Genomic DNA, 13,522 nt, shown 5'->3' with positions numbered 1-13,522 from the left:
ACCAGACAGTCAGAGAGACAGACACATACCTCACACAGCTGAGGCAGGGCTCTCAGCCCTGGTGCCATCCTGTGAAGCACCAGAGAGAGTACCAGTAGTGAGTCCAAGGGGCAGCAGAGGCAGGAGAAGGTACTGGAGTGACAGAACTTTGCAGTTGTGTTCTTTTATTGCCTTTCCTTCCTTTTCTCTCCTCAGAATTTTCTTCTATCCTTGATACATTAGAGACCATATTACATTAATTCTTTAGGATACACTACTACTATAAAACTCACTTGTTCTCCAGGTCTTACAGAGTCTTCCCTTTCTCAGCTGAACAGAATTGGGATACCAGCTATGAACAGACACCCCAGCACACCCTCCAAGCAGAACAACTTCACTTCTGCTTCCAACCAGACTACATCCACACTCAGCATGAAGAGCACGGACCCCTTCAAAGCCAGCAACCAGGCCCTGCTGCAGGCAGGTTATGACATAGGGCCCAGGTTGACCCAAAAACTTGCACAAGCCCATCATAGTTTTGCTGTCTTCCATTTGGCATTCAGATGTGAATCAGTGAAAAAGGATAACATTTTAAGTACAAACAAGACAGACTTAAGAGTATGGAAAGAAGAGCTAATAGAGGATAAAAGAGGATCTGAAAGGAGAAAAAAACAAATATCAATGACTGGAAGTTACTTAAATCATTGTCTCTCATTATTACATATACAGAAAAAAAAAAAAAACCCAACAGAATTCTGGGGTTTTTTTTCAGTGCCAAGAAATTTGACTTGGATTCTTACCTCAGTAAGTCAAAGCACTCTCAGGGTAATGCCATTCACTTCAACAGAAGGTCTCTGCACTTTAGCAAGAGCTTTTGAGAATGACATCAAATGCCAGTATACACACTGTCCTTGCAGATGGGCTGCCACCTCCTATAGCTACAGGTTCAATTAAACATGCAGAAACAAAATAGCCCAGGAATCAGTGTCAGACAGTGAAGACAGTGAATGATGGCTGGGAAAGTGCCAAAAGGAACTATTACATCCCTTTCACACATTAGTTTCACATATATCACAAAAGCTCACACAGATAGTGCAGTGTCAGATGGATATTGATCCATCATGACAACAAGTCATCAAACACATGATAAAGGCAATAGGCTGAGATGACCCCTGTAACATCACTAATCCTTTGACTTTGACTGCTGAGGAGTAAGAGGCAAAAAAGCTGCAAATATGGCCAAGACTGAAGGCAGAGGACTGGCTTAGCTGGGCAATTCATCTGACCCAACAGGGAATTTCATCTGTTTTTCACATTCCTTACTGTCTCCCTAAAGTTACTGTACCATTTCACTGTGTGTTAACTCAGAAGCTGTCTTCCTCTGAAATTATTAGATAATTCACTGCTATTTACAAGTCTATCATTTTCCTACCACATTGGTCAAATTCCTAAGTAATTATTATATCACTCGTTCCAGGTCTGTATGTTGTAGGACAGGATGGGAGTCGATTTAGATTTGTAGGTACATACTTTTTGTGCAAATCTGTACATTTCAGATAGTATGCTTCACTGTTGTGAATCCCATGGGATTTTCTGAAGATGGCTATAAGGCCATCTCCACCTTCAGTAGAACTGTGAGAACCTGCCTAAGCAATAGATCCAAGAAATTTGCTGACAAACATCGAGGGGAAGCAGAGCAGGGTGTTTTCCTTTACAAACTTGCCAGAGTAGTATGAAACCCCATGTATTTAGGGGGCAAACATTTAAACTTATAAGACTGGTATTTGTTCTCCCTCATCTCTGTCATTACCCATGCATGGCTACTGCTCCGTCTTTAATATAGACCAGTTTGAGGCACAGGTGGGTCTCAAGCCACGTTCTGTGTCAAATAGATAAGAGAATTCTTTGGAAACAGGACTAGCTCTATTGCTTTTGTGCCAGTCAAGCACCAAACTGTAGTGAGAGTCTCACTTCACTACTGCCTTTGGGCAAGACTGGGCTAAGATTTGCTGGCTGTTCCTTTAAGGATGCTGAGAGTGGATGTTGTAAGAAAGCCAGCTGGAAATGTTTTCAGAGTTGTCATTAAAGCAAGTAGAAATACCAGAAGAACAGGAAAAGCACAAAACCCAAACAGAGTTCAGTAACTGCAATACGCACAGGACGGCCAGAAGAAAGACTGGAAATAATAAAAGAGGACCTTTCCCTTGGAAGCAAGAAAGGAAGAGCTCCAGCAGACAAGGTATGATTATATATGAACTTCGGAAATCAGAAATTCTGCAGTGACAAGGGAAAGAGGGAGGGAAGAAGAGAGCAGTCCCGTGGGGAACCAGGGGGCTGAGTCATGCTGTGTGGGAGAAGAGCAGACAGCTCTGGCACTAACCAATTAATGGGGGAAAACATAAACCAGGATTGTTTTGCTGCAGAACGACACCAAGGCATCTCACCATCTCTCCAGAAGTTAAGAAAAACCTAGACTTATAAAAAGAAAAATTGACCATAATGGGTCAACTGCATGGGAACATGTTGGATTCCCCTCCACCCTTGAGCACCATAGTATGGATCTCGTTGGCAGAGGTCTGTCCTTATGGATGCAGAAAGGTGCAATGGCTGGGGCTGCAGCAGAGTCCTTCACTGACAGCGAAGGGCTGGGGCGTGAGGCGAGCGCACACCCCGCCGCAGACAGAGCAGCACCCACCTGCTGCTCCCCAAGGGCAGCACAGGCTGCCTCTTGAAGCCCTCAGCCCACTGCATTTCCTGGCTCAGCACCAGTGGCAGGATTTTTTTCTGCACAGCTGCTTTAATTGGGTGGGAAACTTCTTGCCTGACTTACCTGCCAGCTTAACACAGGTGCCTCAAAAAGTAAATTTACAGGAAAGAGGTACAGGTCTAGCAGAAAACCCAGCAGTGCATGTGCTGGGACTGGAGCGATGCAGTGACCAGGGCACACCTGAAGTTTTTCTGCATGTAGCTCAAACCAGAGATTACTGCACATGGTGGCACAGCCCTGCCACAGGCAGGCAGCATCAGAGGTGCAGCACAGTGCCCTGCGAGCCCTGGGAATACAGCGGTCTGCCCCACTCACTTCCCAAGGTACAGGGCATCTCGAACAGGTCTATGAGACCTGCTGCCTTTGTGTCACGCAGCCTGCCAGGGGGAGAGCAAACATTGCAAGACCCAAAACAGGCGAGCACAGCGCCTAGGCTGGGAAGGGAAAAAAATAGCCTGCCTATATCAGAGCTACCTTGCACAAGTATTTTTTATTACAGTGTTAGAGATTCTCTTCATCCCCCTTCTCGACACCTTTCTCAGAACTTCTCGGTACCACATGAAGCATTCACAGGGCATTAGGGCATCGTATTACTTTAAGGATTATCATGGGGAAGGAAGGTCGGGGGATGTTGTGTGACTAAGCCAGTGTGATCCTGGGCAGGGCCAGAACTGATCCTGCCAAAGCCATGTTTGGAGCAGAAGCTATTACAACAGCTGAGGAGGAAGGAGGGGCAGAAGTGCTGCTTCCCTTGAGCGCCCTGGGTCTCACATTCACCCCATACACGTTCTTCCTTGGCCGGGGTCATCTTGCCCTCTAGTGGCTCACACTACAGAGCTAAATTCATTTCTGCTCCAAATCCCGTCATGGCAATTGTTTCAGCCATTATACATAAAATTAAATAATTCAAATTCCTTTTGATCTGCACCCATTTCGTAGTGCATCAGGCTATTAGTAAAATGTGCTGTCATGGTGTGAAATTAAAATGCATGATTCCTGCTGCCTTATACATTATATATATATCAGAGCCTATAAGAGTATCCTCTGCCCATCCAATGTGGAGTGATATAGTCAACAGGTACATGAATAATTTTGGCTGTTTTGGAAGAGATCTTTCTTCAGCTTTTACAGAAAGTTTTGAGGGAAAACACTACTTCTTAAAACAAAGGTTTGCCTGGGGGAGGGGGGGGGGGGGAAGTTCATCAGGAGGTAAAATAGATAAAATTCAAAAGTAGAGTGATGGAAATCCCAGCTGGTAAGAAACACTGAGGGCTCCAAAAGATAAACTGTACACATGCCCCCATTACACCCATTTTGACTTCTTTTTGGGCTCTGCCCAGTGGAGTCAAAGTTTAATTTATTCCATAAATCTCAGCTAGAGACAAGAGCAAAAAAACCTGCTTCATTTAATTTTAGTGTGAACTATTACCTTCCGTGACCACAAATACATTTTTTTTTATAGACTGAAAATAGGATGTCTGTATCCGAAGTGGATTTCTGACACAGTGAATTCCAGCTGAGGATCTGGCCTGACATTCTTTCTGTATCTGTTAGTGACTCTCTTCTGCTGGGGTCCAGAGTTACCAGCTCTCTGTGACAGGAAAGGCACAGCACACCTAGGAGGCAAAGGAGAAAAAACAGCAGTTGTGAACTAAGTACTTGTCATTCAACATGGTGCTTGGCGATGATCAGTGCTCAACCCTCTTCAGCAGCTTTTGCCTCAAAAGGCTTTCGCTGTGGTTAGCTTTGTCAATGCAGATTGAGTGACAGTGTCATTTGTCTCAAAGTTAAAGATCTTCCAAGTCATTTTTTATACACTGTTTACAAAGACAGAGAAACAGCAAACAAATGTAAGGAAAAGCTGTTCACTTAAAGTTAAGAAGAAAAATGTTTCCGAACTGCCAGCCTCTAAAGAGCACTCCTTAGCATTAGAAACCACAAAATAAAAATCAATTACCAGACATCTTTGGGCTTGCATGGGCAGTATCATCCTTCTAACAAGCTTTCTTTTCAGCTTTGCTGCAGAACCCATGGGCTGCTGCAAGCAAGAGAAAAGCAAAACCTGGACTTTTCCCACCTTGATCCTCTGCCTTTATGGATTCTTCTGCATGATGAAACCATCAGAACCTTTCCTAACACCCTATCTAACAGGACCAGATAAAAACTTGACCACAGATGAGGTACAGTTTTACTCTGCCTTTTATTTATATGGAGCAGCAAAAATAAGAAAGTAAAATTTAAAGTTTTTGAACAAAGATAAAAACCAAAAAAAAGCACAACTGTAACCAGCTTTGGCAGGTTACAGTTTGCAGCAGATGGCATAAATAAAAGATCCATTTGCCTGCTCAACAGTTACATGCCACTTCAGTGTGGTTATATATTTTATTAATTCCTTCGAGTAAAAACTTTCTTCTACAAACTCATTTAAAATAAATGAGCTTCCTTTCCCCAGGAATTACAACATGGATTTCCTCTTCTCTCCTAGGTTACCAACCAGATTTTCCCAGTCTGGACATACTCCTACCTTGCGCTCCTTTTCCCAGTCTTCCTGGTTACAGACTACGTGCGCTACAAGCCCGTCCTCCTCCTCCAGGGCATCAGCTTCATCGTCACGTGGCTCTTGCTCCTCTTCGCACACGGAGTGGTGGCCATGCAGCTGGTGGAATTCTTCTACGGGATGGTAACAGCCACCGAGGTCGCCTATTACGCCTACATCTACAGCGTCGTCAGCACCGATCGCTATCGGAGAGTGACGAGCTATTGCAGAAGTATCACCCTTGCTGCAGCCACCGCTGCTGCCGTGCTGGGGCAGCTGCTGGTTTCCTTGGCAGACGTATCCTACTTCCACCTTAACGCCATTACCTTGGCCTCTGTCTCCCTGGCATTCGTGTGCTCCTTTTTCCTCCCGATGCCTCAGAAGAGCATGTTCTTCCACAGGAAAGACGTCTCCCAGACTCCCCCAGGAGCAGACCAAGCTGCGGCTGCACCCGACCCCCCCAGGCCGTCGCGCTGCCAGGAGGACAAGAGCTCCGCACCCGCTGCCAGGGGACCGGCACCCGAGCGGCAGGATGATACACCCAGCCCCCAGCAGCACGTGCTGCGGGTACTGGTGCAGCTGAGCACCGACCTGAGGGATTGCTACAGCTCCAGGAAACTGCTGTACTGGTCCCTGTGGTGGGCGCTGGCTACGGCCGGCTTTAACCAGGTGCTCAATTACATCCAAGTGCTCTGGGACTTCAGAGCCCCCTCCCACAGCTCTGCGGTGTACAACGGAGCTGTGGAGGCACTGGCAACTTTCCTGAGTAAGTTAGCGTCTAAGCATCGAACACAACGATGGTCTCTAAAAGTGTTCTACAGTAAAACTTTTAAAGTGCCATTCCATTGCGGATGGTCGAGGAAGCCAGTGTATGCATTGTGCATTCAAGACCTGGTGCTTTGATGTACAAAGCAGCTTAAATGTGAGCTATGCTATTTTTCTGTAGGACTGGGGCACCCAACTTTATCCTGCCAGTATGCAGAGAGTGTACAAGTCATGCAGACTTTACATCTTTACATTCAGCTGCTAAATACATTAGAGTTGGTAACTCTGCAGAGGCACCTGCATTTCTTTAGATGAGGTTGTTGACTCCCCCCCCCGCCCCCCCCAGCAAGTATCACACAGTTCCCATAACAATGGTATCAGCTTACACAGATGAGAGGATTTTTTCATAAATATTTTACACAAGAACATAATCCTCTCATTAAGATCTTTTTGTAGTGAAATGCTCTTGTGCAGCAGGATGGAAAAATTTTTAGTCATTCAAGATACAGAGATTTTACTGAAAAAGACATTGAATTCATTACAGTAGTGACGTTAATCATTACTGTTGCAGGAGAAGCAGAAGCCCACACCATATAAGCAAATTAATGTTATCAAAAGGTAACATCAGAGGATACCACGACCTGGCAGTGTTTCACAAATTCATATTGTGCTGCTGTAGAGAACTTGTACAAGACATTGGGTTGTGATCCACCAGGGAAAATAAACATGTCTACATCATACCTGGTCATTCAGTTTACCCTTACAGTAATTAAGAAGGATACCTCTAAGATTAAAAATTACTCATCTGGAGGTAGGCAACTAAATTGACCAATTGAATAATTAATTAGAAACAGTTAACTCTGTAGCATCTACTCCTTGATTAATTCCTCTCTGTCATGGAATTGCCTATTTCTCAATGTAGAGTTGAAAAGTTTTAAAATTGTATGAGACCCCTACGATGGGTAATCAGGTGGCTTACCTTCACAACAGATGTGTCTTGGTAGCCAGCCCACCAAAAGCACAGTACCTATCCCTTCTTATTGCCCTGAATATACTCACTTGATGCCTCATAAAACTCCATTTTTTGACAGCTTAGCCCCTTTAGGAGCCGCACAAAACTAAACTCTTAAGCTAGAAGGTTCACTAGCTTAGCTGTAAAGTAAGCAAATAGAAGCTGGAAGAATCGTTCTTCTTGAGCTCCAAACTATGTTCCTAATTCTCTTGCTGGGTACAGACAGCCAATCCTTCTACATAACTGTTTATCCTGTTTTATATCCAGTGAAGTGAAATAAAACATTAAGAATAGAATGGCAGAGACTGATTTATGCAGTAATCTAAAAATGACTACGCATCTGCACAACTTCAAAAGTGATTAGAAATGCTTTCAAAACACTTCAGAAATACTCTGCTTCACCATTCAGCATTGCGTTTTGGCATGTGAGGGTGGCAAGACTCAGTGACACAGGCTATAGAACGGGTACAATATTTACATGGGTTTTTTTCCTCTTTTTCTAGGCTCTGTAACATCTTTTGTAGTACAATATATGAAAATTAACTGGGACCTTTTTGGAGAACTGGCGTTAGGGATCTTCTCTGCCATAGATGCTGGTTCTCTTTTTCTCATGTACTTCACTACCAACATCTGGGCATGCTATGCTGGCTATCTCGTTTTCAAAGCATGCTATATGTTCCTCATAACGATAGCAACGTAAGTATAAAAACCTCACCGTGCTGCCATTATGCACAGAACACTAACCATACTTTAAGTTTCTTTTGGGCATCCCTCCTCTTACTCAGAGGCAGCTGATCTAATGCTAGACATAACTGTTTAGGTAAAGACAAAGACATTTAAATGTCTGTTATGTTGGGTTTGTTCTAAACAACCATCAAAGAAAAGGTATCAAAAGGACATAGAACATCTACATAGGCAGAAATTAAACAAGGTAAAACGTATCTTTATTACTAAAGGCAACAGTAACAGCACAACTCGGAAGCTATTTTCCTCCTTCCTGGCATGGAAGACGCAAAGTAAATAATAGGGACAAGCATGCCTTGACCACCATCCCTTACGATCCCCTTTTTAGCTTGCTATGAACTGCAAGAGTGCAGGAAAAGATTTGGCATAGAGTGTTCCCCAAATTAACTATATACATATAATTCTTAATGATATTATGATGTAAAGAAGGAATAAAAGAGAACACTGGACACTAACTCAGACCAGATCCCTTAGGAGACCAAGCTATTCTGTTGTCAGAAATGGAGAAATAAAAAGAATATAAATAACAAAGATTATCTATAATCTGTTTAATAAATATAAAATTTTTCTTTATATTAATGTCTAAAGACATTCCAAAAAATAACAGATGCATTTTTATATCAAAACCCAAAATTATTCAGATACCATTTTAAAAAAATGCTAAAACTATAATGCATGACAAGATTATGCTCATCTTGAAATTGAAGCCAAGTAAATCCTCTGTTTTCATTTTGGTGGGTTGTTAGTACATTATAGTGGATCACACCTGGACTATTTCAACACAATTTACCAAAAAAAAAAAAAGTAAAAGCTTGCACAAAAATCCCTGCTAACAATCAATGAAAAGAATACTGCGGGAATAACACCCTCTTGTTCAGACAGAAACCCTGGAGGTCAATATTGCAAGGAAAGGTGTTCTGATTGTTGTCAAAGATATTGCAAGAAAAATCTACAGGCTCTTGACAGAAATAAACAGTATGCTACCTCCACTGTCAAGCCACAAAGCAAAAAGTGACTCACATCATCACAGAAAAGCTGGTTAGAAGATACCCTTTGTGACTTCTAGTCTAACCTCCCAGCCAGGGCAGAGCTCCTGCCAATGCCAGATCAGGTCATGGTTTTGTCTGGCCAGGTCTTTGAAAGCCTCCAGCCATGGAGACTTCACAACCAGTCTGGCACAGTCCATCAAGGTAGAGAGGCAACAAAGGGGAAGGTTAAAGCGATCTGATGTTCTACTAGATAAAGCAGGTCACCTGATAACATGATTTGCAAAAGCAACATGGAAAAGTACAAAAAAAAATAATGCAAATACACTATGGTAGTCAAGACTTTTTGTTTTAGAGAAATCAAGGAAGCAAACAAACAAATGAAACGCCATTTACTCTGTCTTGATATATCATCCGCATGAATTGTTTCTCTTCATCAGCTAAACAGAGAGCAACAGCCTTCCACCCGGTGTGAATTAACTGACCTGCCAGTCTCACATTAGCTTCCAGATTGCAGTCAATCTGAGCATGGAACGCTACGCCTTGATGTTTGGATTCAACAACTTCGTTGCAATGGTGATTCAGACCATTCTTACGGTTGTCGTTGTGGATTCGAGAGGCCTAGGACTGGACATAGTGACTCAGGTAAGTGCTATTAACTTACTTCCTATTTACTGCTCAGCCAATTCATCTTCAAAGGTTTACAAAGAAAGAAATCGCTATGCCAAAAAGCAATTTCATTCCGTCTTTATTCTGTAGAAAACTAGACATCTTGCTCTTCCCTTGTGTCAGCCATCATTCTTCCCTTTTGTCTTTTAGTGCAGCATTAAGGATTACAGATGCTGGCCTTTGACATTTTAAAGGCAGATATACCAGAGTGTAAATAATCAGGCCCTGCTACCCGACCAGCTTTTCTTAATTAATAGGACACTGAATAACACCCCCTCTGCCCAAAAACTCAGGCTGGTTTTCTCAGACACAGAATCAACACAACTGCATGTTGTTAAGGGAGTTCAATACCACGAGACAGAGCCTGGATTACTGGAGTTATCTGAGCTCAAGTGAAAACACCACTAAGTCACAGACAACGTTTGCTCCTGAGCTGATCTCCATGTGAATAATAGAATTTTCAGCCCATAATTTGGGTACCTACTTTGGGGTGGGATAGCCTATTTGACAACAGTGTCCCTAATTTCTGTCAGCCCAATTCCACACATATTGGGGTCAACTGAAACGTACTGACTTCTGCATTTCCTCAGCTGGGATCTCAGCTGGGGCAGCTTCCTGCTCCCACGGATCTGAAGATGACTAAAGCTGTTCAGATATTCGGCACAGAGAAGGCAAGAGCTACTTTAAAAGATTAAAGTCTGAATTCAAACTTTAAAATTAAGTACAGGAATATGTAGGCAAGTAACAATTACAACTTCATAAATAGCCTTGCCAGTGTTGTTGGAAATACTTTTACAAAGTCTGGTATATTTACTGAAGCCAGCGTGGTGACAGCACTGAAATGTGCAAGTAAGAGCAAAAAAGAACCGAGAGACTCCTCACTTACGGTATTCGTGAGTATGTGGGTAATGAAGCTACTTCTACATTTTGCGCTAATAGGAAAAAATCCTATTCCTATCCCTCCCTGCCTCTGATGTTTATTAAGAGGCATGAGGATTGAAACAAGAGGCAGTTCTTCATTCCTCACAGATCTGCTGTTTGCTGGAAAAGCTAAGATTTCAGTTAATCACAAAGCAAAACCTTGAACATAGAGAAACTGTGCCAGAACACAGGTAAACAAAAATAACAGAGTATCTGTCACATCCAGAAGCAACAGCATTTCCCTAATGTGTTTTTCATTAATTCTGCTTTTTCTCTCCCCCTCCCAGTTTTTAATTTATGGCAGCTACTTTGCAGTCATAGATGGGATTTTCTTGATCAGAAGTATTTACATGCTTGTCTCAAGCAAATGCAAAAGGAAAACAGCAAGATCCTGCAAAGAGCACCTGAACCATGCTGCACACGAATCAACAGAGCAGATTGTAACTGGCGATATGACACGGCTGTAGGAGTCAGGCAGACAGGCTCACACGGCCAGGCACTCGTGGGAGAAGAGCTCCTACGGCAGCATGCAGGGAACAGCGGTGCAAGATGAATGTACAACACAGCTCAGAAAAGCTACGCTGAATCATTACAGCACTTCATTACAACATATACCAGCTAAGAGATCACCATAATGGCACTGTACCGAGAAGAAAAGATATGTTGCTTCAGATTATTTACTTGCCTATAAATAGCTTTACAGCAGTAGTTTATACACAAGAGCAGAGCAACCCCACACCTTGGCATCCCACCGTGCACAACGGCAAAGATCAGAGTTCACCTTGCCTTGCTTGTTCTAGCTCTTGTGTACGGTGCTGGCAAGCTGCTGCCATGCACGTGTGCTCATGCATGCGGCTGAAGGGTCTGTCCCCTCCCCCCCACATACCTTGTTCTGAACCAAGGAAGAAGGGATTGTGTTTGCATCATTATATTCTTTCCTACCTAACCACGGGCAATTCTGTGACAGGCTCTCCCTTCTAATTTAAAAACCCATGTCAGAAGCGGGCCTTTTGTACACAACAGTGCAGAACAGCAGGGTTTGTGCAGCCTCCCTGAGAAGGTTCGCTAAAACGCTGCTAAACCACAGTTGTTGCTTGGCCCGCATGTGAAAGCTGCAACCTAACCACTGTGCTGAGTCCATAGCAATCTCAGCTCAGAAGGGAAAAACTGAAGAGTCAAAACCAAATGAGAGAGTCCCACTCCGTTCTTTGTGCTTCCACTAAAATTAAATTCAGGACTGAGTGTCTTCCTGTTTCAACATGAAAACAAAACAATATCAAAGGCGTTGAGTAGTACTAAAACCAGAGAAGTACATTGTGGTGAAATCTGGCCAGTTCCACACAGGCAAATTCCAGGTTAACGTGAATTTCCAAGAAAATGTATAACTGAAATACAAAGCTAGCATCATGCATGCTTTTGAGTACCAGATGAAGGAGGTCCACTAATCCTGGCCAACAATTTGGCAGGGTCAGCACCTCAGAACTTATCAAGAAGCTCCAAGTCCTACAGCTAATTTAGTTCAACACAAAAGACAGTTAATCCAAGAGAAGAAAAAAAAAATACTATAAATGAGTTTGCATAGTGAATGCCTAATATAAATTATATCCATATGTTAAAGTTCTTTCTGTACTGCTGTTTGTTTCTAGCTTCCAATAGCTACATCTAATAAAAATAGAAAATACTTAGCATCTACAGAATAATATTTTTCCTGTAGACACACAAGCTGTCATTTGTACAGACACATGTGCTTTTCATACAACTGTCACATACTGCAACTAGACAAACTGCCCAGGGGCAAGAGCAGGTGGGAGAGAAGCAATTTGTTTCGTTTCAAGTGGCCAGAAGAATCTGTAGGATGTGACCAAATAAACCCAGCTAATTTTCTAGGCTTTTTTTTTACTGTTGTGCATCATGTGGACATTCTCAGTTTTAAACTGACTCTGAGCAGAACAGTTTAACCAATGCGGTTGTAAAAGCGGGAGATGTACTTTGTCCCCATTTCTTCAGACACGAATGTCACGCTCTCAGTTCCACAGTAATTAAACACACTCGCTGCTTATTGGAGACTAAGTCCAGTAGAGGCAAGGACTGTTTTACTTTTCTTTGTGAGCAGGAATCCAATTTTGAGACATTTTTTTAAAGAACTAGGTGCCAGTCCTGGGTGAGAAGCTAACTAGGATTTGTGTTTAAATGAAAAAGAAGAACTTGGTATTTCCAGTTTCGTGGTCTCAAACTGCCTTTGGTACAGAAAGCTCACAAATATTTCTCCCTATGTAGTATCTGACAAAAGGAAAGGAATCAGCAACATGTGAAACTTTTTGCCGTTATTAAAATAAATAATGATAGTAGTAAGCTGCAGGAAAAACTGATAAAATAACAGTTAAAATTCTGTTCTGAGCTGGTCAGAACTCACTGCCTTCCATGAGGACGGGATGCCACTAAGGAGCAAAGGAACCAAGCAGGCACCATGTATTTGGTTTGCAGCTGTAGAGAATACCATCTTCAGAAAACAGATCAGACAAAAAAAATAAATTCTATTCCTATTCTCTCGAATTTCCAAAAGAAAGATTTTGAGGTTGCGAGCTAGGGGGGAGCATTGGCAGCATGGGGGGTGGGGTGGGGGTGGGGCAGCGCAGGAATAGGGCAGCTTGTAGGAGTGGACATGATACACTGGAGATGGAAAAAAACAGCAAGAGAAAGGTAAAGCCTTATGTTACCCTGGGGTTTCGGCTGTGAATTGGTATTAACCCAGCAATCAGCTAAAGATTTCATCCAAAACAGTAAGATGCACACGTCTGCCTGTGTGTTCAAGTACATACACACATGCTTCGGAAGGGACATGGTTGAGGTTTGGCAGTTTACAGGCAACACCAGAACCACAGGCTCTCTAGCTCTGCAGAGCAAGGAAGCTGAATAAAGCCACCTCTCCTTGCAGCTTTTAGTATTAAGTGCTTATCTTTCTCCTGGCACACTAAAGGGTTCCACGTAAACAGGAAAATCCACAGCTCAGCGCATTGCTTCCCATAGCTACAGCCCCCCAAATACACACTAATTGCCTTTGAAACTTACAGGGTTTGGGCACAAGTCTTCCATCGAGATACAGCCCAGCATGCTGACGAGGCCAGTTCTGGCCAACAAAGCAG

The 13,522-nt window shown here is 43.0% G+C and overlaps 1 protein-coding gene across 1 annotated transcript; it reads left to right on the top strand.

The window, feature by feature from the left end:
- Positions 1 to 4,710: 4,710 nt before the first annotated feature.
- On the top strand, positions 4,711 to 12,946 carry LOC101923124 (thiamine transporter 2-like). The gene is made up of 5 exons (XM_055817606.1): positions 4,711 to 4,926; positions 5,232 to 6,048; positions 7,563 to 7,755; positions 9,293 to 9,434; positions 10,667 to 12,946. Exons 1-5 carry the CDS (start codon positions 4,723 to 4,725, stop codon positions 10,844 to 10,846), a joined length of 1,536 nt encoding a protein of 511 aa, XP_055673581.1. The 5' UTR covers positions 4,711 to 4,722; the 3' UTR covers positions 10,847 to 12,946.
- The last annotated feature ends 576 nt before the right edge of the window (positions 12,947 to 13,522 follow it).

The sequence above is a fragment of the Falco peregrinus genome, chromosome 12 (assembly GCF_023634155.1).
Source record: "Falco peregrinus isolate bFalPer1 chromosome 12, bFalPer1.pri, whole genome shotgun sequence".
Classification (NCBI taxonomy): domain Eukaryota; kingdom Metazoa; phylum Chordata; class Aves; order Falconiformes; family Falconidae; genus Falco; species Falco peregrinus.
This window is presented reverse-complemented; position numbering and strand designations above follow the sequence as displayed.